The 25,326-nt window shown below is 51.5% G+C and overlaps 1 protein-coding gene across 1 annotated transcript; it reads left to right on the top strand.

Annotated features, from left to right (window-relative positions):
- Positions 1–798: 798 nt before the first annotated feature.
- On the top strand, positions 799–25,040 carry ATP8B3 (ATPase phospholipid transporting 8B3). Its single transcript, XM_053965830.1, has 27 exons — positions 799–870; positions 1,374–1,465; positions 4,140–4,253; positions 5,151–5,249; positions 5,672–5,733; positions 6,274–6,346; positions 6,433–6,503; positions 7,596–7,678; positions 8,509–8,667; positions 9,272–9,360; positions 9,929–10,122; positions 10,832–11,040; positions 14,394–14,428; positions 14,871–15,027; positions 15,683–15,871; positions 16,277–16,389; positions 16,785–16,949; positions 17,226–17,337; positions 17,603–17,678; positions 18,077–18,215; positions 19,132–19,399; positions 19,864–20,087; positions 20,963–21,046; positions 21,442–21,681; positions 21,888–22,026; positions 22,262–22,392; positions 24,145–25,040. Exons 1-27 carry the CDS (start codon positions 816–818, stop codon positions 24,379–24,381), a joined length of 3,609 nt encoding a protein of 1,202 aa, XP_053821805.1. The 5' UTR covers positions 799–815; the 3' UTR covers positions 24,382–25,040.
- Positions 25,041–25,326: the final 286 nt, after the last annotated feature.

The following is a 25,326-nucleotide window of genomic DNA, read 5'->3' as shown; positions in this document are numbered from 1 at the left end:
GGGATGGGCTTCAAGGTCCCTCCCAACGCAAACCATCCTGGGGCTTTGTGTGCTGAGCTCATTGGTGTCATTTAGGATCCAAGGACAGGGACAGCACCAAGTCCTGGGTGGTAAAGAAGGATTTTGTGGATCAAAACTTCTTCTGGGCAAGCTCTTGGCTGCAGGGGCCGAGGTGCTGTTGGTGTTTGGGTCTCTTTGACCTGGAATGAGGATGGATGCCCAGGCAGTGGCATCAGTGAGGTGTTGGGACAAACCAATACCCACAGGAGCAAGAGGGAAGTTGATACTTTGGGTAAAAGAATGGAAAAAGTGATCAAAGGAGTGAGATAAGAGACGACGGCAGGGACTGACTTGTGGTGGGATTATTTAATAATAAAGTAATTAATGCTTTATCCCTCATTGCCTCCTTTCATGTGAGGATCACAAAGTGCTTCACAAACATGAATTAATCTTCCCTACTATCCCTGCAGGAAGGTCATGGGGCCACCAAGCGTGAGGGAAATCCTGTCATTGATGGAGGTGGCTGCTCCCCCAGCAGGATGGGAGCTGGGGTGGGGTGGCAGGACTGGGAGAGCTCCAATTCCTCACCAATGACTTCAGTGATTTCCTGTAGCTTCCCAGAGGGCAAAAATGTCTTGGAGTTTTCACAGGCAGCTGGGATGGGCAAAGGCTGGTGGGAGAGTGTCCCTCCCACAGGGTGTCCTGCCCTGGAGCCCTGGGGAGCTGGAGCATCCCAGTGGGGTCGTGCTGTGGTTGCTCAGTGTTTCAAAGACCCGTGGTTGTCCTTGTCCCCAGGTCCTGGCAGTGGTGCCAGCATGGCTGAGCAGGACCCAGCCACAGGCTGCCCACGTGGGAAGCAGCAGCTGCCAGGTCAGTGTGACGAGGGTGTGGTTTGGGGATTTTCCTGCTTTCAGATGGTTTATGAGGAAGCTGAATGTGGGACACGGGTGTGAAATGGGGAAGAGAAGATTTGGGGTGAGCAGGGACTGTCAGCTGGGGCAGGTGCTGGGAACAGGGTTGGGATGTTCCCTGCTTGGAGGTTCTGCACTGGGATGGCAAAAATGGAGAGGAATGACCTGACCAGAACCCCAAAGACCGGGGGCTCACCCTGCACCTGGCCTGAGCCAAACCCTGAGCCCAAGGGGCGAGCCTGACGCTCAGGGGGAGCGTGGGCAGCGCTCCTGCAGCTCTGGAATGTTCTGCTCTCCCCATCCCCTGTCTCTGACCCCGAGACCCAGCTGTGCCTGCAGCTCTCGAGGTCCCCGTACCCCTGGGAAGCCACCCCAGCAGTGGCCACCACTGGTCCCTGTGCCCTGGAGGTGCAGGCTGGCCTGGCTCCCACGGGAACTGTGGATGTCCCCTTGCTTCTCCAGCTTTCACCTGGGAGGTGAGGGCCAACGACCGCAGCTACCACCAGCAGGTCAAGAAGAAATTTGCTTTCTGCCTGAGCAAGAGGAAATACTCGGTGAGCCAGGGTGGCCCTGGGCTTTCCTTTCCTTTCCTTTCCTTTCCTTTCCTTTCCTTTCCTTTCCTTTCCTTTCCTTTCCTTTCCTTTCCTTTCCTTTCCTTTCCTTTCCTTTCCTTTCCTTTCCTTTCCTTTCCTTTCCTTTCCTTTCCTTTCCTTTCCTTTCCTTTCCTTTCCTTTCCTTTCCTTTCCTTTCCTTTCCTTTCCTTTCCTTTCCTTTCCTTTCCTTTCCTTTCCTTTCCTTTCCTTTCCTTTCCTTTCCTTTCCTTTCCTTTCCTTTCCTTTCCTTTCCTTTCCTTTCCTTTCCTTTCCTTTCCTTTCCTTTCCTTTCCTTTCCTTCCTTTCCTTTCCTTTCCTTTCCTTTCCTTTCCTTTCCTTTCCTTTCCTTTCCTTTCCTTTCCTTTCCTTTCCTTTCCTTTCCTTTCCTTTCCTTTCCTTTCCTTTCCTTTCCTTTCCTTTCCTTTCCTTTCCTTTCCTTTCCTTTCCTTTCCTTTCCTTTCCTTTCCTTTCCCTTTCCTTCCCTTCCCTTCCCTTCCCTTCCCTTCCCTTCCCTTCCCTTCCCTTCCCTTCCCTTCCCTTCCCTTCCCTTCCCTTCCCTTCCCTTCCCTTCCCTTCCCTTCCCTTCCCTTCCCTTCCCTTCCCTTCCCTTCCCTTCCCTTCCCTTCCCATTATATTTTATTTTATTTTATTTTATTTTATTTTATTTTATTTTATTTTATTTTATTTTATTTTAATTTTCAGCTAAATAACATCGAGGTCAGTGAGCTGGGCTTTAGATCAGACTCAGATTCACAGAATATTCTGAGCTGGAAGGGGCCCACAAGGATCCAAAAGCCCAGCTCCTGTTGAATGGCCCACATGGGGAACAAACCCACAAGCAAATGGTTTTGTTTGGAATTTTATGCTGCCCTTGATCTGATAAATCCATTTTCCTGTCAGAACCTAAGATTATGAGAATTGAAACTTTCCGTACTCACAAACATTAACCCCCCAAAACCCACTACATTTAACCTAAAGCTGTAAAAAAAAGCTTCCAAAGTTAAATAAAATTCAGATTATAAGTGTGTAGTTTAATTAGAAGTGTGTAATATCACATAGTAGAACACTTAAAGTTTAAAGTTTTAAAATATAGTAATATATAAAAAGCAATAAAAGTTTTAAAATATATTAAAAAAATAAAAGTTTCAAGGCAAAACCTAATTCTTCTTCTTCACCATCTTCTTCATAAGTTTAAGTCCACATTACAAGACATAAGTAATTGGTTAAGTTAAAATTAAAAATAATCTGTGTCATTTTTAATTAAATAGCTTTTCCTTAAAAAACCTTATAGAAATAGATAAAAAGCCATTTTGTAGCTTGTTAGTAAAATACTATAAAATGAACAGCTTGTAAAACTATAATATAGATAAAAAAAATAAACATCTAAACCTGAACAAAAATTACCATCTCAAACACTTTCAATCCCAACCCTAACCAAAGCAGAAAAAGAAAAAAATCAACATTAATGGTGCCCCATGTGAGGGAAAACAATTTTAGTAAAATAATACATTATAAAAATAATATATAATAAAACTGAAATTTAAAATAAAATAAAAATAATAGATTAAAAATAAAAACAATAACAATAATAATATAAAACGTATAATAACCTTGAGATAAAATTATAATAAATATTACATAATAATAAATTATATAATAATTTATGTAATAATAATAAATATATAATTTATATACTTTAAATATTTTTATATTAAATCTATTAGATATATTTTATATATTTTTAATATATAAAAGACATTAAAAATATAAAATATAAAACATATAAAATATATAAAGTATATTTTATATAATAAAAATTATATTATTCATAGTATAATAATTAGTATATAATAATAAATTATATAATAATATATAATATACTATATATTATTATATATTATATATTATTATATACGATATATATAATATATATAATATATATAATATATATAATATATATAATATATATAATAATATATAATGTAATATTTAAATAATAATTTTAAAATATTTATATAATTATATATTTATATATAATTATATTTATATATTTATATATAATTATATATTATTGTGGCTGTTATTTTAGAAATCAACATTTTCTGTTTTATTTTTAGAATAACAACAATAATAATAAAATTATTATAACAATAACAATAATAACAATAATAACAATAACAACAATAATAACAATAACAATAACAATAATATATCCTATATATATATCTCCTATGTATAAGGTAAAACCTGCACACCAAAACAGAACAGAAAAACTTAAAACCTAATGAAATAGTAGTAATAATAATAATAATAATAATATTTATCATTATTATATATATTATATATATATGTAATAGTGATCATAAATAATTAATATAAATATAATTATATATAATATATATAAATATATTATATATATGTATTGTTGTTATTATTATTACTATTATTATTATTATTATTATTATTATTATTATTATTATTATTATTATTATTATTACTGTAGATATCAACATTTCCCTTGTTGCTTTGACAATTCCTGAGGGTGTCCCTTGTGCCGTGCGGAATCGAGGGCCGCCGCAGTGCTCTGGCAGTTGCGAGCAGGTCCCTGACTGGTGTGCCCCGCTCTCCCCCGCAGGGCAATGCCATCAGGACAGCCAAGTACAGCCTGCTCACCTTCCTGCCCCTGAACCTCTACGAGCAGTTCCACCGCATGGCCAACGTCTACTTCGTCTTCGTCATCCTCCTCCAGGTGGGCTGGGCACCACGGGCACAGGGTGTGCGCCAGGGCTCTGCCCACGGAGGGCTCAGGGCAGGAAATCCGGGCTGAAAGGTTTCCCAGGAGCTTTTCCGTGGGGTTCAGCATCTTTCAGGAACTTCCTGAGGGGTTTAACCTGTGCTCAGAGTGGAGCTGCTGGAGCCAGGCCAGAGGAGGCACGGAGATGCTGCCAGGGCTGGAGCCCCTCTGCTCTGGAGCCAGGCTGGGAGAGCTGGGGGTGCTCCCCTGGAGAGGAGAAGGCTCCAGGGAGAGCTCAGAGCCCCTGGCAGGGCCTGAAGGGGCTCCAGGAGAGCTGGAGAGGGACTGGGGACAAGGCCTGGAGGGACAGGAGCCAGGGAATGGCTCCCACTGCCAGAGGGCAGGGCTGGATGGGATACTGGGCAGGAATTGTTCCCTGGCAGGGTGGGCAGGCCCTGGCCCAGGGTGCCCAGAGCAGCTGTGGCTGCCCCTGGAGCCCTGGCAGTGCCCAAGGCCAGGTTGGATGGAACTTGGAGCAGCCTGGCACAGGGGAAGGTGTCCCTGCCATGGCAGGGGTGGCACTGGAGGGGCTTTGAGGTCCCTTCCCTCTCAAACCCTTCCTTGATTCTATGAAATGGGTTTGGTTCGCATGGAGGGGAAGCTCACATTCACCACACCAAAAGAGAAATTTATCCCTCCAAAGTCAGATACCCAGGAGTGTTTCACATGTCAAAAAGAGGTGAAAACCCCCCAAAAGAGGTGTCTGTAGCAGAGATGTTGATTTGGTGATTTTGAGATGGGTTCCTGCCACCCTCGGGCTCTGGCTTGGGAGCCAGGGAGTCACTCAGTCACCTCAAGTGTCCCAAGGTGGGACGGGAGCTGTGTCAGTGCTGTAAAATCCTCATTCTCCAGACTTTCCCTGAGATCTCCACGCTGCCCTGGTACACTCTGCTGTTCCCCCTGAGCTGCCTTCTCATCATCCGGGGCCTGAGAGACCTCATCGATGACATTGTGAGTGGGGGTGGCCCTGGTGGCCCTGGGGACAGGGGCCCTTTGCTGTGAGCTGGGCTGAGCAGCTCAGGGGCTGCTGCCATCCCTCAGTCCTGAGGGATCTCCCACTCCACCACATCCACACGTGGTTTGATTTTCCCTCGGGAAAGATGTGACGCCCTGGCTGCTTCCCTTGGTGTCCAAACCCTCATTTCTGTCACCTTTAATACCTTGACCATGGGCTGTAATGCCAGGTGGGTCCCCAGAAACACCTGGGGGGAATTCAGCTTCTTTATTCATCAGAACACACCTTCCCACGGCTCAGAACACAGCTCTGGCACTGAGGAGGGAGGTGGTGGCATCGCGGGGTTGTTTTTGTGGGACACCACATCCTGGCATGACCCATTCCTTCCCCCGGGCCTCTCTGTCTCTCCTGTGTGCAGGGCCGTCACCGCCGTGACAGGAACATCAACAGCAGGCCCTGTGAAATCCTGGCTGGGAGGAGGTGAGGGGCTCGGGGGGCTGTGCCTGTGTTTGCCACATCCCAGAAAATCCATGTTCCCATTGAGCAGCTGAGGAGGGGTTTGGTGGGGCTGTCCTGGGCTCTGCAAGCTCCCATCACCTCCCAAAACGTGCCACAGGTCCTCCCGTAGGACTGGTCATGTTCCAGGCATGGGCAGCAGGTTTGAAAATGCCCCAGTTTGCTGTGAAGTGCTGGGGGAGGCTTTCCTTGGCCACAGAATTCCTCCAGGCCATCAGATCCAAGGCACGGAGCCGTGTCCCTGCTCTGCACTGCTCCAGGGAAAGATGAGCTTTTCCCACCTGTGCTCAGGGTGCTGAGAGCCCCTGTCACCTGTGGGTACAGGGACATGGATGTGACACACGGCTCCTGTGCCACCCTCGGTGCTCAGCCCTCTGGAGGTGGCACAAGGACCTGGAGACCCAAATCCTGCAGGAATTGGGGACAGGCACGGGCTGAAACACCCCAGCCCCCAGTCCCACTGCTCTGCAGGGACACAAAGTTGTCCCCTGGATCCCCCCGCAGGTTCTGCTGGCAGGAGTGGCGCGACATCTGCGTCGGGGACATCGTGCGGCTGCGCAAGGACAGCGTCGTCCCGGTGAGGGGAGTCCAGAGCTGGCTGTGCCCTGGGGGACATCGGTGACAGGGGCTCATCTGCTCTCTCCCCGTTCTTTGCTCCTCAAGGCTGACCTGCTCCTGCTGTGCAGCTCCGAGCCCAGCAGCCTGTGCTACGTGGAGACCGCTGACATTGATGGGTGAGGACAGGGACAGGGACAGGGACAGGGACAGGGACAGGGACCCCTCTGGCCATGGAGGTGATGCCTTAAGGAGCTGGAGCAGAGGCTGGATGGAGTTAAGAGGAATAAAATGGATATTTATTGCAATCCCTTCAAAGGCCACACCCTGGCAGTACCACAGCCACAGTCGTGGCTCTGCCTGGATGGCCCCAAGATGGAAGCAAAAAGGGCTTGGTCACGAGATCTCACATTTTTATAAGTTTTAGTCCATTTGCATATAGGAGTTAACTGTCCAATTAACAGCTTCAAGTGATGAAGTTTCATCCTCCTTGCTTGCCCGCCCTCCTCTTTTCACGTTGTTCGTGCTTTGGGCCTGAAGTCTGACGGGATTGTCCTTGAGTCTCCAGCTGGAATAGGATGGTTTTGTCTTCACCCACCCGTGAAAAGACCCTAGTATAAATCCTATATCCCATTATATATCCTATATATAGGATATATAGGATATAGAAAATATATATAGGATATATATAGGATATAGGAAATATATATATATACACACATACACATATATATATATCTCCTATATATCCTTATATAAAGCTAAAAGCTACACAATAAAACAGAACAGAAAAACTTAAAAACTTAAAACCCAAGGTATCAAGGGGACAGGGCCAGAGACCCTGGTCTTGGGGACCCCCCCAGCACTGGGAGGGTTCAGTGGAAACCACAGGATGTGGGAGATCCTCCAAAACCCAAACCTGCAGACCCCCAGAAATTGGATTTGACCCAGAAATTTTGAAAGTGGAGTCCAAAAGCTCTGGTGAGGGTTCTACAGAGCAGCTGGCGACTGAAGGCCAGCGTCTCCATCTGCCAGCTCCCTCCCAGCCCATCCTCCCTGTGCAGGATGATTTAAGGGCAGGGTCCCTGGGCCAGGGCTCTTCCTGCAGGAGTGCTCCACGTGTGGCATGACAGGTCCCTCTCTGGCATTTCACTTGTGTAATTAGCTGGTAATTAATGGCTGTCTCTGTCCCGTGGGCCTGACAGGAGGATGAACAGCTCTGTCACCCCACAGGGTTGTTTTATTTTCCTTTCCCTGGCTCCTGCTCACAGGGAAACCAACCTGAAGTTCAGACAGGCCCTTCTGGTCACCCACCAGGAGCTGGGGAGCGAGGAGAGCATGGCTGCCTTTGATGGTGAGTCTGCTGGCTGGGGGAGGACGAGGCCAATCCCACTGGGATGGGATGGACTCAGCCTTGGGAATTCTCTGCTCCCCTGTCCCCATCAGTCCAACAAGAGGCTGGCAGCAAAGGCCTCGTGGGAAGGCACTTCCCATCACTTCTGTGATGGATCCATCAGGGTTGGGCACCTTCCCCCTGCCCTGGATCTTGATTTTCCTGCTGGAACCAAGCTCTTGGTGCCCAAACCTGGGCTCAGCCCCTGCTGCTCCTCCACAGGGTGCAGAACTCCCCTCTCCAAGGCCTTGGGGATGAACGGGGTTGTGTTTGTACCTTCCCCAGTTCCCAGCCCAGTGAGGTTCCTGCACTGACCAACCTCCCAGCTCCTCCCTTAGCCTTAATCTGAGCCATCCAAATCCCACCTAGAGATGCCCTGACAAACCCTGGATCTCCCTGAGAGGCCCCGAGTGTTGAATTATTCTCAGTTTTTAACAGAGATGGGGTAACTGAGAGGTGTTTGAAAAGATTTTATTCCATTATCAGTCCCGATGAAGGGTGGGACATAAGAGATGTAAAACTCTACGCCATTCCATCAGAAGCCAACCTATTTCTTGGTTATAATAATTGATACATTTATAAAAATATATAAATTTTTATAACTTTTTATTTTATAATACTTTATAACTTTTTCAGCCTGTTAGCTTTTGCCACACAACACTGCTAATACTTTTAACAGTAATAACCTGTATTTTTACCATTACAAATCCATCTCTCACATCTTTGGGGGGGACACGTGAGGCTGAGAGGGGAGGAAGGTTCTCCCTGGCCCCTGACCTTCCCTGTGCCAGGGCGAGTGACGTGCGAGGAGCCCAACAGCCGCATGCACACCTTCACGGGCACCCTGCGCTGGCGGGGCCACACCCACGCCCTGGATGGCGACCGGATCCTGCTGCGGGGTTGCCGCGTCCGCAACACCGCCCTCTGCTACGGCTTGGTGCTCTACGCAGGCGAGTGTCCCTGGCCGGGCCGGGAAGAGCAGGAATCCCCCGGCAGCGCGGAGATTTTAAGCTGCCCAAGCGCTTCCAGCACCGCCAGGTGCCATTCCCAGCTGGCACAGGGTGGAGGAGCTGCCGCGGTGTGTCCTGGTGGTGCTGGGATCACTGGTGGGAGGTGAGGTGGTACCAAACCTCTCCTCATCCCGGGTTATCCCCCAGCTGCAGCAATATTTGGCCCAAAATAGCTTGGGTTTAACATGTTCAGAGAATCAGAGAATCCCAGAATGGTTTGGGTTGGGAGGGACCTTAAAGCCCATCCAGTGCCACCCCCTGCCATGGGCAGGGACACCCATCATTGTCCCAAGCTGCTCCAAGCCCCGTCCAGCCTGGCCTTGGACATTTCCACTCATCCTGGGTCCAACCAGGGTGAGGGAGGGGTGAGAGCTGCCGTGAGCATCGCATTTTGGAGCGTGCAACCACAGCTCCACGGACACTGATGGAGGGAGGGTCTCCTCACGGGAGGGGAGGTGTCATCATGGAGGGAGGCACCCTCACTGACCTGCAGGTGAACCCTTTGGGGACTTGCATTTGTACTTTGGAAATGTTTCCTGCCCAGGGTTTGATTCCAAAATCATGAGGAACTCTGGGAAGATCAAGAGGAAGAAAACCAAGCTGGACCACCTGATGGACCGGCTGGTGATCGTGGTGGGTGTGGGACCAGGGCCTCTGCCCTGCTCCTGGGGGGGCCCACAAGGCTCCTCATGAGAGGCCTCTTGCTTGGGTGATGCTGCTTTTCTTCACCTTGCAATATTTGGCCCAAAATATCTTGGCTTTAACGTGTTCAGAGAACCCAAGAATGGTTTGGGTTGGGAGGGACCTCAAAGCCCATCCAGTGCCACCCCTGCCATGGCAGGGACACCTTCCACTGTCCCAAGTTGCTCCAAGCCCTGTCCAGCCTGGCCTTGGGCACTGCCAGGGATCCAGGGGCAGCCACAGCTGCTCTGGGCACCCTGGGCCAGGGCCTGCCCACCCTGCCAGGGAACAATTCCTGCCCAAGATCCCATCCAGCCCTGCCCTCTGGCAGTGGGAGCCATTCCCTGGGTCCTGTCCCTCCAGGCCTTGTCCCCAGTCCCTCTCCAGCTCTCCTGGAGCCCCTTCAGGCCCTGCCAGGGGCTCTGAGCTCTCCCTGAAGCCTTCTAGAGAAGATTCTGGTGGTCTCTGTGATCCTGAGGCTTTCTCATCTTGGGACCTTCTCATGCTGGTTTCCCACCAGATTTTCCTGTTGCTGTTGCTGACATCCCTGGGCCTTGCCATCGCCTCTGGGTTCTGGGCCAGGACGTTCCAGGAGAAGCACAGCTACCTGGCTGCCCTCTACCAGCACACGAGCCCTGCCCAGCAGGCCTTCCTCAACTTCTGGGGCTTCACCATCCTCCTGAGCATCATCATTCCCATGTCCATGTACATAACGTAAGCACCACGGAGCTCGGCAGGGACCAGGGCCCAGCACCCCCCCTGCCCTCACCCCTCACCTGGAACTTGGGTCACGGCCCCAGAGTGAAGGTCCAGGTGTGGCCCAGGTCATTCCCAGGTGCTTCCTTAGCCAGGAGAGGGGAAGGGTGGATGGGGTGTGTATCCCACAAACACCAAGGGTGTGCTTTGAGATCTTCCCAGTGCAAGAGCAGAACAGGGATGCAAGTCCTTGGCATCCCTGGAGAGGGACTTGGGACAAGGGACGGAGGGACAGGACACAGGGAATGGCTTCCACTGCCAGAGGGCAGGGCTGGATGGGATATTGGGAATCATGGGCAGGATGAGGATGGCTCTGAGGAAAGTGCAGCTCTCCAGGAGTAGGATCTGAGATATTCCTGGGCTTCCTATGGGGAGGAGAAGAGCACAGCTGCTCTGTGCAGCCAACAATCACAATTTATGTTGGAAAAGCTGTTTCCAAACTTTTGGGCCTTTCACTGGACCTCCAGATTTGTGAATTTGGTCAGCAAGGCCCTCAGTTCCAGAGAACACCCTATGGGTGATGACCTCTGGCCTCACCCAAGCCCAGAGCAGTAGGATCAAGGTGGGGATGTCCACCTGCCTTTCCTTCCTGTCTCAGGTCCCCAGCACCCTGGGCTGTGAGGAACACCACCTCCTTCTCCCTGTTTTCCCCTCCTGGACTCCCTAGGTTTGAATTCATCTACCTGGTGAACAGCTGTTTCATTAACTGGGATCTGGAGATGTATTATGGTGCCAAGGACATCCCAGCCGAGGCCAGGAGCACCAGCCTCAGTGACCAGCTGGGCCAGATCCAGTACATCTTCTCAGACAAGACGGGCACCCTGACCCAGAACATCATGAGCTTCAAGAAATGCTGCATCAACGGGACCATCTATGGTAACCAGGGCTGGGATTGGTTTGTGGGGGCTCAGATGAACCTGGAGCTGATTCTTTCCACCCCTCCTGAGTGGCTGGGACAGGGGGATTGGTGTTGGTAGGAATTCTCCTTGTCCTCATCCCCCACGTTTTCAGGGCTTTGCAGGTGCACCATTTATTATTGTGTCTTGGTTTGAAAGGCAGGTGTCTGCTAAGGAAGGCAGGGGCCTTACTTGAAATGGAAAATATAAACCCTCTCCCTCCGAATTGTTATAATTTTGAAATTAAGGGGCTCTCAGGCAAAGATACAGGAATAGGAATAACAGTTCTTTAATAGGAAAATTAAAAATACAAATGCAATAGTACAAACAAAACCAAACCACTGCCAGAGTCAGAGCAGGCCCTGGCAGGCTGTGGGTCAGGGTGTGGCAGCAGTGCCATTCCATGGGGGCTCAGCCCTCCTGCAGTGCCAGCTGTGCTTCTGCTGGAGCAGGATCCTGGACAAGGCTGGAGTTTTCCTCTGGAGCTCCAGGGCTGGTGTGGATGGGCCTGGGCTTCCTCTGGGAATGCAGTGGGGCAGAAAGCTGCTCCTCTGGAATGCAGTGGGGCAGAAAGCTGCTCCTCTGGGAATGCAGTGGGGCAGAAAGCTGCTCCTCTGGGAATGCAGTGGGGCAGAAAGCTGCTCCTGTGGGAATGCAGTGGGGCAGAAAGCTGCTCCTCTGGGAATGCAGTGGGGCAGAAAGCTGCTCCTCTGGGAATGCAGTGGGGCAGAAAGCTGCTCCTCTGGGAATGCAGTGGGGCAGAAAGCTGCTCCTCTGGGAATGCAGTGGGGCAGAAAGCTGCTCCTCTGGGAGAGCAGTGGGCAAAGGCTGCTGTGCTGTTCCAAGGTCAGATTGGATCCAGGTAGGAATGCTTGGCTCCTCCCCTGGGCGGAGCCTCTCCCATGGGATGATGGAATTTTCTCAGCCATGCAGGGACACTCACTGGCCCATGAACAGAAGATAATTAATAATTAATGGCCCATGGACAGAAGAGATCTCCTGGAGGGAGGGTTGGTGTCCTAGATGGCAAAGCAAGATGTATTCAATTGCCATCTGTTAGAGGTGTGGCAGTTATCTTCTCGTAATTGGGCAGTTTTTCTTTATCTCTTCCACAAACCAATCCTCCCTCCGGGGAGACACCTGCTGTTAATGGGCTATTGAATGTCCCTGCGTGACTGATGAAAGTTATTACAGCATCCCATTGTGAGATGCTCCGCCCAGAGGGAGGAGCCAAGCATTCCTACCTGGATATAATCTTGAGTTTCTGGAACACCAGCACGGCTTTTCCTGCACTGGATTTCCCAGAGGAACAGCTGCCTCTTCCACTGCAAGAAGACTACACCCTTTTCTACAGGATCACTGCTCCAACAGAACCACACCTGACGCTCCAGGAGGACTGCAGCCACAATTCCAATTGCACTGCTACCAACACCCTGACCCACAGGGTGTCAGGTTGTGTTCTGACTCTGTCCGTGTTGTTTTGGTTCACTGCATTGTTTATTTTATCTTTTTATTTTCTTCCCTAATAAAGAACTGTTATTCCTGCTCCCATATTTTTTTGCCTGAGAGCCCCCTTTAATTTCAAATTTATAACAATATAGAGGGAGGGGGTCTACATTTTTTTTTTTTCCAATTCAGGGGAGGCTCCTGCCTTCCTTAGCAGACACCTGTCTTTCCAAGGCAAGACAATTGGTTGTGGGAGAGATAAAGAAAACTGCCCAAAGAACAGAAGATAACTGCCCCACCCCTAACAGATGGCAATAGAATTCACATCCCCAGCCACATCTTCCAACCTAAGACAATTGTTGTTGTCTTTCGTGAAGAAATGGGGTTATTTTTGGGCTAAGAATGTTTTATTTTTTAGATAAATATTAGTTTTAGAGGTTGTGAGATTTTAAAAGAGTAAGTAGTTGGTTATAGTTTAAAGTAGTTATAAGGTTTTTGTTATAAGATAATATATAATTTTAATAGGTTGTTGTTATAAGGTTTATTTTGGTTTGTTTTACTGTATTTATCTAACTTTGTTGTATTGTGGATATTTTTCTTTAATGGGTTTTTGTTATGTTTATAGATATGTTTTTATTATAATTGTTAATTTTTAGTTTCTTCTATATAATTATATATTTTATATTTTGATAGTACAATTTTTTTATTATTTTACTAATATAGATTTTATTACAAGATAATATATAATTTTCTAATTTTATATATAGTTGTTTTAAGGCTTCTTTTATTTTAAAATTTATCATTTTTATTTAATTTTGTTTTATTGTGGATATTTTTGTTCAATGGGTTTTTCTTATATTTTATATATATATGTTTTTATTTATATAAAATTATATTTATATATGTTCTATATATAAATTATAATTTTCAAATTTTTCACTTATTTTATATAATTATATTTTTATATTATACATTTTTGTTGTTTTATTAATATAGTTTTTATTTATTTAAGGTATACTTTTATTTATAATTATAGAAGTTTAAGTTTATGATTTTTTTATGTAATGTTTGTGTATTTAATTTTTCTACTAATCTAAGGTTTTTTAAGGTTGTAGATTAATTTTTTTTCTATTTGTGGAAGTTTTTATTTTTTTATTTCATTATAAAATTATCATTGTCCTTAAGCTGTTCAATTAGAGTGAATATATGTAATGGCTCTTTACTTTTTATTTTTTAATTTGTCTGGTGGGGTTTTTTAAACCTTTTTTTGTACATTTAAAAATTTATTATTTTTAATGATTCTGCTCGGTTTTCCCCATAAAGCCTCAAAAACTGCCAAGTCCTTCCTCTTCTCATTGCTGTACTTACTCCAGCTCTTGGCTTACTTTGGGAGCTATCATGATGCTTAATTAGTGAAACTTAATGAGCAGAGCTTTAGCATGAATCCCTGTTTTCCTGAGATAAGTATCATGTGCTTGAGACAAATGGACAGGAATAAAAGCAAAAAGGAAGGCCAAAAATCCCTAGCAAAGCTTTTAGGCAGGAATAAACCAAATTTTCCCTGCCTGGTGTAGCACATCCCACCCCTGTGGAGCAGCATCGCCCTCATCCCAGCAGGCTTTGGCCAAATGCAGAATCTCCCAGGAAATGCAGCTGAAAGTAGACCTGAATTTTTAACATTAAAATCATGGTGAAAATCTGAACAGAAAGCCAAAAAAATGAGGATATCTCCACTGGAGATATCCTAGTGGAGTCTGACCCTGAGCAGATGCTGAGCTGGTGCCCTTTTACTGGTTTTTTGGCCAGCAGGAGCCGGAGTTGCTCCAGAGAAGCTGCTCCAAGCCCCCTGCCAGCCCTTCATTAACGGGATTATTTTTATTTTGGCAGGTCCAGGCACAGGCCATGAGAACAAACATGCACCAGTGAGTAAACCCCCCTCCCATGTGCCATGGGGCTGTCACTGGTGACATTGGTGACACTGGTGACACCAGGCACAGCCTGGTGCTGAGCAGCTCAGCTGGCTCCCAACAGGGTCCAGGCTCTCAGAGGAGCCTGGCGAGTTTGCCCCTCCTCAGCTGCCATTCAGGACAGGGGACCCGGGGTTATGAAAGGATGCAGTTCTGATTTTTAGGGTTTTTTCATTCCCAGCTGTTTTACACCCACCCCCTTGGCGTGGCAGCGCAGGGCTGGGCTCAGCCCCTGGCCTGGCTCTGTGCCCGGGGGGGGTCTCACACTGGCAGGGAGGGGAAGGACACCTTAGACGGACACCAGAGTGCCACTGTGTCACATCCTGGTGCTCCTGGGGACACAGAGCCCTGTGCTCGGTCCCACCAGGTTCCTCCACACTGCCCGTGTCTCCTGCAGGGCTCGGGGCTGAGCCGGGAGCTCCCCGGGGAGCACAAGTCGGATGTTGGCGATGTGACGCTGCTGGAAGCCGCCCGGAGGGACAATGACCCGGTGCTGAGGGAGTTCCTGAGGCTGCTGGCCCTCTGCCACACCGTCATGGTGGAGGACAGGGGCGGTGGGTTGAGCTGCCCCTCGGGGCTGCGGGGCCGTGGTGGGGTTTGGCAGCGCCCAGCAAAGCTCAGCTGTGGGGTGGGAGAGCCCGTGGGTGGCTCATGCCACTGTCCCCGTGCCATGGATTTGTGTTTGGGGGTGTTTTAAAGCTTATGGGTGGGAACAGAAGCACAAGGGGGATAATCCTGTCTGGGCCAATGAGCAAAAGGGGTCAGAGAATCCCAGAATGGCTGAGGTTGGGAGGGACCTCAAAACTCATCCAGTTCCCCCCCTGCCATGGCAGGGACACCTTCCACTGTCCCAGGCTGCTCCAAGCCCCAGTGTCCAGCCTGGCCTTGGGCACTGCCAGGGATCCAGGGGCAGCCACAGCTGCTCTGGGCACCCTGGGCCAGGGCCTGCCCACCCTCAGAGGGAACAATTCCTTCCCCATATCCCAATATCCCATCTAAATTTCACTTTTTCAGCCATTCCCTGTGTCCTGTCCCTCCATCCCTTGTCCCAGTTGCTCTCCAGATGAGACAAAGAAGGATTGAGTTTCCCCAGTCTGGCAGCTCAGGCTCAGGGTGTCACAGCTGGGCAGGAATGGGGCAGTGCAGCTGTCCCAGTGGTGTTTGCTGGGAGTCTCTGTGTGCAATCCTCCTCCTCCTCCTCTCCTGCAGACCAGCTGGTTTACCAGGCAGCCTCCCCGGATGAGGAAGCGCTGGTGTTGGCAGCCAGGAACTTGGGCTACGTCTTCCTGGCCCGGACTCAGGACAGCATCACCATCAGGGAGCTGGGCAGGACCAGGACGTACGAGGTGCTGGCCATGCTGGACTTCAACAGCGACCGCAAGAGGATGTCTGTCCTGGGTGAGTGGGGTGGGGTGGGCTGTCCCAGGGTCCCTTCTGCGCTCAGCCCTACAAGGGATGGCACTGGGATGGCTGCAGGTGGCCACAGCTGGCTCCTAAGGGTCATCCTGGTCATCCCTGTGGATTTGCTCGCCTTGGTCAAGGCAGCCAAGAAGGATTTGAGCAGCCAAGAGAGAGGAAATGAATCCAGGGCTCAGAGGAGTTGTGTGAGGAACTGACAGTCCCTGATTCTGCCCCGTGGTGGTGCAGATCTGGGGATATTCCTGTGCTTCCCATGGCTGCAGATGGAAAAGCACCAGCAAGCCCTCTGGTGTCCTCTGGGGGCCAGCGTGGCCACTGTGTGGGGACAGCGATGAATGGGAGCCATCTCTGAAGGGACCTAAGGTGTCCTTCCCTCCCTGGCAGTGCGAGACCCCCAGGGCACCATCCGGCTCTACACCAAGGGTGCTGACACCGTCATCCTGGAGAGGCTGCGGAGGCGAGGGCCCCAGGAGACCCTCACTGAGAGGGCTCTGGATGTGAGTGCCACAGCAGCCCGGGGTGACAGCACTGCTCTCCCTCCTGCTGGCTTTGGGCTGGGTGTCCTGCAGTCTGTGCCCTGCTGCTCCTCCTCCCTCTGCCTTAGGGATTTTGGTTCTGCCTTCTGCTCTAGGAGTCTCACCAGCATTTGGGACAGGGGGTAAGAGGGCATGGAATCCACCTTCGGTGTTCTGCATGGACCAGCTGCATCCAGGGATGCTCGTGGGGATGCTGTAGGATGGGGGAAGGGAGTCAGAGCCCGGAGAGAGACGCCCAGGTCCTGGAGTGTCTCCGGCTCTGCCCACGGCTGGCCTGGGGTGATGCCCTGGTCCTGTGAGAGTCTCCTCGTCCTCTCCTGGGGAGGGAGGAGAGTCCTGATGTCTCCTCCCTGCAGCGCTTTGCAGAGGAGACGCTGAGGACGCTGTGCGTGGCCAGCAGGGAGGTGAGCGAGGCCGAGTTCCGCGCCTGGAGCCAGAGGCACCGCGAGGCCGCGGTGCTGCTGCAGGACCGTGCCCAGGAGCTGGACAGGCTCTACGAGGAGATGGAGCAGAACCTGCAGGTGGGATGGGGCTGGGGTCAGGAGGAACTCTCTGTGCCCCAGAGCTCAGGCATGTGGGGTTTGGCTCTCCAGAATGAGGAGGTGAAGTGTCCAACCCAACACCCATTCCCTGGGGGGAGGACAGGTGGAGTTTTCCCCGAGGGGTGATGTTGTGACATGCCAATGGACACTGGGGTGTCAAGTTGTGTCTACCCCCAGCTGGTTGGATCCAGGGGTGATTCCCACCTCTGTGTCCTGCTCTGCCCCATGCCATGACACCCAGTCACCCCCCTCCAGCTGCTCGGGGCCACAGCCATCGAGGACAAGCTGCAAGATGGAGTCCCTGAGACCATCCAGCTGCTGAAACTGGGCAACATCAAAGTGTGGGTGCTGACAGGAGACAAACAAGGTCAGTGGAGGCACCCCCAGACACCTCAACACATTTCACTTCTCCCCCAACCAGGACCAGAGAGGAGAAGGGCCACTGGGAGTGGGCAGGAACTGGTCCTGCTGTTCCTTCCCTTTACTCTCCAATAGCAGCACATCCCACCTGCCAGGGGAAACTGAGGCAGGGGAAGGAGCTGCTGCCCACCAAGGGCTCTTGGAGCCAAGAGCTGGGGGCTGCCCTGGGCTGGGGGACAGCACCACGGACCATTGAGAGCTGGGTGTTTTAGAGACCGCGATGAACATCGGCTACGCCTGCAGGCTGCTGACGGACGACATGGAGATCCTGGAGGAGAAGGAGGTCAGGTGAGGAATCGTCCCCTCCTGGCTCACGACATTGCTGTCCCTGCTGAGGACACCCTAGGGCAGAGGAACTGGGAGAGGGTGGGCAGAGCTCGGCTCAGCCAGAGGAGCTTCTCCTTCCCTGTGCCAGCCTGGATGTCCATGGTCTTCCTCTGGTGTTTTTCCAGGCCTCCCCACCTGTTTCTTCTCCCACCCCATGCTCTTCCTTGGCAGTCTTTGCCCAGAAAGGGTTTAAGCTTCTCTCCAGCCTCTAAACCAGGCTGATTTTTGATATGAGTGAACCTCCTCTTTGTTCCTCCTGTTCCCACTACAGTCCCATCTCCCTAGCTTTGAGATTACCAAGGCCTCACCAGCATTCCCAGTTTCCCCAGCTCATGTCCAACCCCCCCTTCCTCCCACAGCGAGATCCTCCAGGCCTACTGGGAAAGCAACAACAACCTCAGTGGCAGTGGGGATACCCTGTGCAGCCGCCGCCCCTCCCAGCAGCGCCCAGAGACTCCATGCCACAAGAGAGCCATCATCATCAGTGGGGACTTCCTGGTAAGGTGGCACCTGGATGCTGTTCTCTGCTCCCTGCCTGATGCTTGTTCCTGCCCTGGTGGTATCAGAGTCCTGGGTGGCACCAGGACTGGGTGCTCCTCCTGCCCAAGAGGTGGGAAAAGCCCATTTGGGGCTGGGGAATGAAGGGTGGAGAGGAGAACAACCTTGCACTGGGCATTTGGTGTTGGGGAGTGAATTGCGGTGAAAAATCAAGACCCCACAATTCCAATAAATATTTGTAGGGACAGTATGGTTATTGCAGCGCTGGGTGCATGTGAAGGATCTTTCCCCTTCAAAGGACGTGCGTGCCCCTGAGAACTCCTGATCCTTTTTTATTACTCTTACTAATTTACATATGCATAGAATTTCACAATAGGTTCATGCATATTCATTCTGCTGATTTCAGGTTACACTTACAGCTAGTTACACTTGTACTCAGTTTTTGTCAGAAAGTGCAGAGAGAGCTCCTGGGTCACTCTGCGCTGTCTGTTTCAAGCTCCAAGGAGTCTTTCCTATCTCTTATCTCTTTAGCTTGGAAATTTGCATTCTTTCTCCTCAGCTGGGGCAGTTTTGCTAGTGCTGCAGTTACCAGACTAAACAGCATATTTTACTTATGTTAGCAAGCTTAAAGTGGCACATTTCACCTAAATCCAAATGGATTTCTACCCTGTTAAATGTTCACTCTGTCTCAGGGGCTTTGGCCAAAGCTGCCCAGTGTTCTGGGGTGACGCGGGCTGGGTGGTGATCACAAGCTCTCGTGGTCACGCTGGGACATACTGGGCTCATGGTCCCCACTGTGTGATGAGCTTGGTGAAAGCCAGAGTCACTCTTTTGGGGCACTTGAGAGCATTGCTGAGAAGCTGAGGGCTCTGAGAGCTACAGGTGAGGTCCCAGCCACGTGTGCTCTTTCCCCAAGGACAAAATACTCCACACGGGCGAGGTGCTGAAGGAGAAGAAGGGGTGGCCGTGGCGGTGGCTCTGCTGTGACGGGGCCGAGGCCTCGCAGGACCAGGGAGGTCTGGTGGAGAAGGCCTTTGTGGACCTGGCCACCAGCTGCCAGGCTGTGATCTGCTGCAGGGTGACCCCCAAGCAGAAAGCCCTGATGGTGCAGCTGGTGAAGAAGCACAAGAAGGCCGTCACCTTGGCCATCGGGGACGGGGCCAACGATGTCAACATGATCAAAAGTGAGGCTGGGGCAGGGGGAGGTCGGGGTTCTGCTGGTGTGTCCCACTGGTCATGGTGGTGCCCCATTTGTCATCTCCACCACCTCACCCTCCCCTTTGGGGTGAGGAACTGGGAGGGGAGGCCCCAAACCTTGCTGTGCTGGGAGGGGAGCGAGAGGCACAGGACAGGGACCAGCCTGAGACAAGTGCAGGGTGGCCCCTGTGGTCTTGGCATCTGGGATGGACCTTGATGAACTGTCAAACCCCAACGTGGGCAGCTGGCAGAGCCATCCCTGCCCCTCCCAGCAGCCCTGACAAGGGGCTGTGCTCTTGGCACACCGCGCCTGGAATATCCAGGATGTGGGATAGAGGGGGCTTGTTCCCTTTGTCTGTCATTCCTGGATTCACATTCCTGGGGACAACCCATGGGGAAATCAAGTCCTCAGCTCCCCCCAAACCTCCCCATGTGTGTTTGCCACCCGCAGCCGCGGACATCGGGGTGGGCATCAGCGGGCTGGAGGGGCTGCAGGCCGTGCAGTGCAGTGACTACGCCCTGGCCCAGTTCTCCTTCCTGCAGCACCTGCTCCTCGTCCACGGCCGCTGGAATTACCTGCGCATCTGCAAGTTCCTCCGCTTCTTCTTCTACAAGACCTTCGCTGGCCTCCTGGCCCAGGTGTGGTTCGCTTTCCACAGCGGATTCACGGCCCAGGTGAGGGGTGCAGGGCTCACATCCATCCTGTGGAGGTCTCTGCACCAGAGTTACAACTCCCCTGCTCAGCATCCCCTGCAGGGATCGTGCCTGGGGCTGCCTGGAGGACACGCATCCACACCAACACCTTGGTCCCCTTTTCTCCCTTGCCATGTCCAAATTCTGACTGAGACACAACTGGTTATCTGCACTGCTTATCTGCTTTTTACCTGGCTGGATTGGGAAAGAACCCCGGGGAAACTCAGGATCTCCTTGTGTGTCGTGGTTGAGACGGAGATAATACAAAGAAACACTCAAATTTCAGAAGGCTTCAAAGACTTTTTTATTATAGCATGCATGCTTTTTATACATCCTTACGAAACTCATACGTTTAGACTTTACTCATTGGTCAGGAAAGACCAACAAAGTGCTTATTGGAGTAGGCAGTTGCAGGTTTCTCTTATTTATCCTTCTTTCTTTATTGGTTTCTATGTCAACCTCTTAGGTAGGAAATTCTTTCAGGGGTAAATATGGATCCTTTTATCAAACTGCTCTCTGGGACACAGAATTGGCTGTAAAACCTCTTCCACACTTGTGAGCTGCAGTTCAGTGTTGGACAGATGCAGGATCCCATGTGCATTAAGCTGCTTTCCTCCAAAATGGGAGCTTTGATCCCAAGGGCCGTCATCAAGGGTGACTTGACCAGCAACATGTGGAGCTCCAGCCCCATCTCTGGCTGCAGCATGACCCTACAGACTACGTGGGGCTGATGCAGGGGATGGGGGAAGTCCAAGGGGATTTCCATGTTTGGATCTGAGTGTCCTGGGGCCTGGACATCCTTTGTGAGTCTTTCCAAAGCACCTCCAAGCTCACAGCTTCTCCCTGTTCCCTTCTAGCCTCTGTATGAGGGCTGGTACCTTGCACTCTACAATATTTTCTACACTGCCTACCCCATGCTGTCCGTGGGCCTTTTGGAGCAGGTACGACTTCCCCGAGCTCACCCAGCCCTGTGTCACCCTCGGCAGGTGGGAACCAGCCCAGCAGTCCCTGCACCCATCTGCACAGCCCTTTGTGCCAGCACACGGCATTGGCAGCTCGGTGGGCGTTTGGAGCTCACCCTCAGTCCTGGGGTGCCTGTCCCCTGTCACCCCAGAGCCACTGGGCAGAGGGACCCACTGCAGCTCTCCCAGAGGGTGTGTGGGGTGGGGTGGCCCCATTCTGCTCCCCCAGTCCCTGCATCCCCTCTGGGATTCTCTCCCTGCCCCAATCCCTGCATCCCCTCTGGGATTCCCTCCCTCCCCCAGTCCCTGCATCCCTTCTGGGATTCTCTCCCTGCCCCAATCTCTGCATCCCCTCTGGGATGCTCTCCCAGCAGGATGTGAGTGCTAAGAAGAGCCTGGAGTTCCCTGAGCTCTACATGGTTGGGCAGCAGGATGAGCTCTTCAATTATCGCGTTTTTGGTGTCACCCTCCTGCACGGGGTGGGCACCTCCCTCATCAGCTTCTACATCACGCTCTGGGCCTTTGAGGACCACGTTGGCACCAAGGCCGTGGGTGACTATGAGTCCTTCTCTGTCACAGTGGCCCTGTCGGCGTTGCTGTCGGTCCTCGTGGAGGTGAGCACTGATCTGCTCTTCCTCATCCTGCCCCACGGCAAATCTTTAGGGTCCCTGGGCTCTGGCACTACCCCCAGTGGTTCCATGGCTGGGGGATGATCTCTTTGGGGTGCAGGAGGGATTTGGACAAAGCAGCTGAATGGAAGAGGGTCACCACGGCCCTCATGAGACTGTGTGCTCTGCCCACTCTGCCCTTGTCCCCACAGATTGTTCTGGACACTCAGTACTGGACAGTGTTGTCCTTCCTGATGGTCACAGCCAGCCTGCTCCTCTTCTGCCTCTTCTCCTTCCTGACCCAAAGTGTTGATGCCTACAGGATAGCCCCTGCCATCTTCCGCTTCCCAGGTGAGGTGCCCTGGGGGCCCCCTCAGTCCTTCCCTGGCCTTGGTGCTAGGAGCTGTTTCCCACCCTGTAGATCATCTCCTCGTTCTTGAACTGCTGTCTTGACTTTTAACTCCAGTTTTGGTGCCATCTCCTCTTTAGAGCCCTCAGCACCTTCCTGGCTGGGGCCTGTCCCCCAGCACTTGTTCCCTGTTCCCTCTCCACGTTCCCTACCCAAACATCACAGCTGTGTTGACAGATGCCAGCTGGAATGCCCTGACTGACCCCTATGTCCTGCTCGTGGTCCTGCTGGCCCTGGTGGTCAACACCCTCCCCTCGCTCACCGTCCACGCCGTCCGTGCCATCCTGGGCACAGCCACCACGCAGCAGGTGAGGGCTGGGGGGCACTGGCAGGGCAGGGCCCTGCTTCCCACCGGTGTTGGTGTCTGGGATTGGTGATGGCAAGAGGAGGTTCCCCAGGGAAGCCTGGACTGTAGTGCTGGGACATGTCACCTCTCCTTGGTGGTGCCACTCATGGTGGTCCTTCATGATACTGGCACAACTCTGACTCCAGGGGCCTCTCCCAAAATTGTCCCATGGTCCAGCAGCAACAAGGGCAAAGACAGCTGACCTAGCTCTTGGAGAGGGCCTGCTTTTGGTTGCAGTAAGGAATTGTCCTCCAGGACCCCCCACCCCCCGGGAGGGTCTGGGGTCTGGTGCAGGTCCTGGTGCCACCCCAGCCTTGCTGGAGCTCACCCCCACTGGGGTTGTGGGTAATACCTTCAAAAGAGTCCAGGTGGAAGCAGGGTTTGAGATTGTGCTCCAGAGCTTTGTGAGCTTTGCAGCCCCCTGGGAGAGTCCCCACATCCCCCATCCCATAATGGAGAAGGAGGTCGTGGTGGAGCTGGGATCCAAACCCTGTCCTGGTGGGGATGCCTTGTGAAGGCTGAGCTAGAACAGAGACTGGACAGAGCTAAAGAATAAAGCAGGGATTTATTAAAAGGCCTCAATGGATCCACCTTGGGCAGCACAAGAGCCCAGCCAGGGCTGCACCCAAGATGAACCAAAATGGTCACAAAATCCACAACTGCTCACGGGGGCTCTCACTTTCATAAGTTCTGCTCCATTTGCACATTGGAGTTCATTGTCCAATTCCAGCTCCAGACCATGCAGTCCTATCCTGCTTGTTTTTCTCTCTTCATTCTGTCATTGTTGATGCTCTTGGGCCTGAGATTTGGATCATTTGTCCTTGGTGCCCAGCTGGAGAAGGAATTGTTTTGTCTCCCTGCTCTGTGCAGAGAGCTCCCCATCCCTTCATATGAAGCCCAGAGCCACACACTAAAGCAGCACAGAATGTGAAAAATAGAAAAGATCAAACCTGAGGCACCAGTGGAGGGTGTCCCTGTGCCTACCGTGACTCCCGCCTTGGGCTGAGGGCTTGCCTGGGAGGTGTCCACAGCCCGTGTGGGAGCAGGGGTTGACACTGTGCTCCAGAGCTCCCTGAGCTTTGCAGATCCCCAGGAGAATCCCCACATCCCTCATCCCCATGGAAAATCAGGTCATTGTAGAGCTGGGAGCCAAGCCGTGCCCTGGTGGAGGTGCTCCTATACTCCATCGATGCCTCAGGTTTGATCTTTTCTATTTTTCACATTCTGTGCTGCTTTAGTGTGTGGTTCTGGGCTTCACATCAGGGGATGGTGAACTCTCTGCACAGAGCAGGGAGACAAAACAATTCCTTCTCCAGCTGGGGACCAAGGACAAATGATCCAAACCTCAGGCCCAAGAGCACAACCAACGTGGAATGAAGAGAGAAAAACAAGGATGGGACTGCATGGGCTGGAACTGGAATTGGACAATGAACTCCAATACGCAAATGGAGCAGAACTTATAAAAGTGAGCCCCCGTGAGCAGTTGTGGATTTTGTGACCATTTTGGTTCATCTTGGGTGCAGCCCTGGCTGGGCTCTTGCGCTGCCCAGGGTGGATCCATTGAGGCCTTTTAATAAATCCCTGCTTTATTCTTTAGCTCTGTCCAGTCTCTGTTCTAGCTCAGCCTTCACCAGGCATCCCCTTCACGTCCCCCCTTGGGCTGAGGGCTGTCCTGGGAGATGTCCCCAGCCCTGACCTCCGCGTGTCCTTGCAGAAGATCCACCTGGAGGCCAGGCGGGACCCGGAGCCGCCGGTGGAGCTGCGCTCCCACGTCCCCCGCGGCTCCTTCCGCCGCCGCTCCAGCTACGCCTTCTCCCACCAGGAGGGCTACGCCGGCCTCATCACCCGCGGGGACAGTCTGCGTGCCAGGGCCACCCACGGCAGCGCCCCGTGTGCCCTGCGCCCCCAGGGGACCCCGGCCGTGCCCTCGGGGCGCTGCCCCTCGGTGTAGCTGCTCCCACCGCGCTGGGACAGCAGCAGGGGCACACCTGGCTGCTCCCCTCCTGCCAGGGCCACCTTTAATCTTATCTGGTGCTTTGCAGAGGGGCTGGCCCAGCCTGGGGGGCTCCTGCTGCGGGCACCGTGACCCCCAGGCTGGGCACACGTGGCTTTGCAGAGCTGTGGCAGCCGCTGCCCGCTGCCACCAGGCTGGCCCCTCGCCCTGTGACCCTCTGCCTGGCAGCCCATCCCCCTTCGCTCTGCCGAGCCCTCGGAGCCTCTGGTGTGAGGCTCGTCCCGCCCAAGGCTGTGCCCACAAAAGCAGTGCTGCCGACCCAGAGTCATTAACGCAGCTCTGGATTAATGAACTGCCCCGATGCAGAGCAGCAGCGGGGCTGGGCGGGGGTGCAGCCCCTCGCCCCTGCTCGTTCCCACCCACAGGGGACTGAGCTGCAGTGGCTGCAGGAAGAACCTTGTTTTGTGCTCTCCACCAAGGGCTGGGGTCAATCCTGTGCCTTTTCTGTCAGGTCACAGAATCCTGGAGTGGCTGGGGTGGTGTTGGATTATGGTTTTTTTTGATTTAGAGATGGGGTAACTGAGAGACATTTTAAAAATTTTTATTCTATTTTTAGTCTTATGAGAAGAGTGAGACAATACAGATGTTATAATTTATGCTATTACAATCAGAAGCCGACTATTTCTTAACTACAATGTATTATAAGCGTTTCTTGGTTTATCAGCTTATGCAACACTGTGTTGTAAATGCTTTAAAGCCAATCATCTAAATTACTCCTTGTGGGTCTTATTACAATGCATCTTTCATAGTCCTGTTTCTTTGAAGTATCTAGTCTTATTTGTAAGGCCATCCTTTGAAACTTGTTTCTAGTTCTATTTTTCTCTCAACAATGTCTGTCCTGTTCCCTGGCATTTCTAAGTCAGCATTTCTTATCTCAAAGTT

This window comes from Vidua chalybeata, chromosome 27 (assembly GCF_026979565.1).
Source record: "Vidua chalybeata isolate OUT-0048 chromosome 27, bVidCha1 merged haplotype, whole genome shotgun sequence".
NCBI lineage: Eukaryota > Metazoa > Chordata > Aves > Passeriformes > Viduidae > Vidua > Vidua chalybeata.
Note: the sequence above shows the minus strand (reverse complement) of the source record. Positions and strands in the feature narration are given on the sequence as shown.

What these genes read in the sequence shown, in the direction of transcription:
- ATP8B3 (XM_053965830.1), top strand. Translation starts at nt 816, where the DNA reads ATGGCTGAGCAGGACCCAGCCACAGGCTGCCCACGTGGGAAGCAGCAG. An exon ending in TCATCAGTGGGGACTTCCTG is followed by an intron (nt 18,216 to 19,131) that starts GTAAGGTGGCAC and finishes TCTTTCCCCAAG; the next exon opens with GACAAAATACTCCACACGGG. An exon ending in CGATGTCAACATGATCAAAA is followed by an intron (nt 19,400 to 19,863) that starts GTGAGGCTGGGG and finishes TGCCACCCGCAG; the next exon opens with CCGCGGACATCGGGGTGGGC.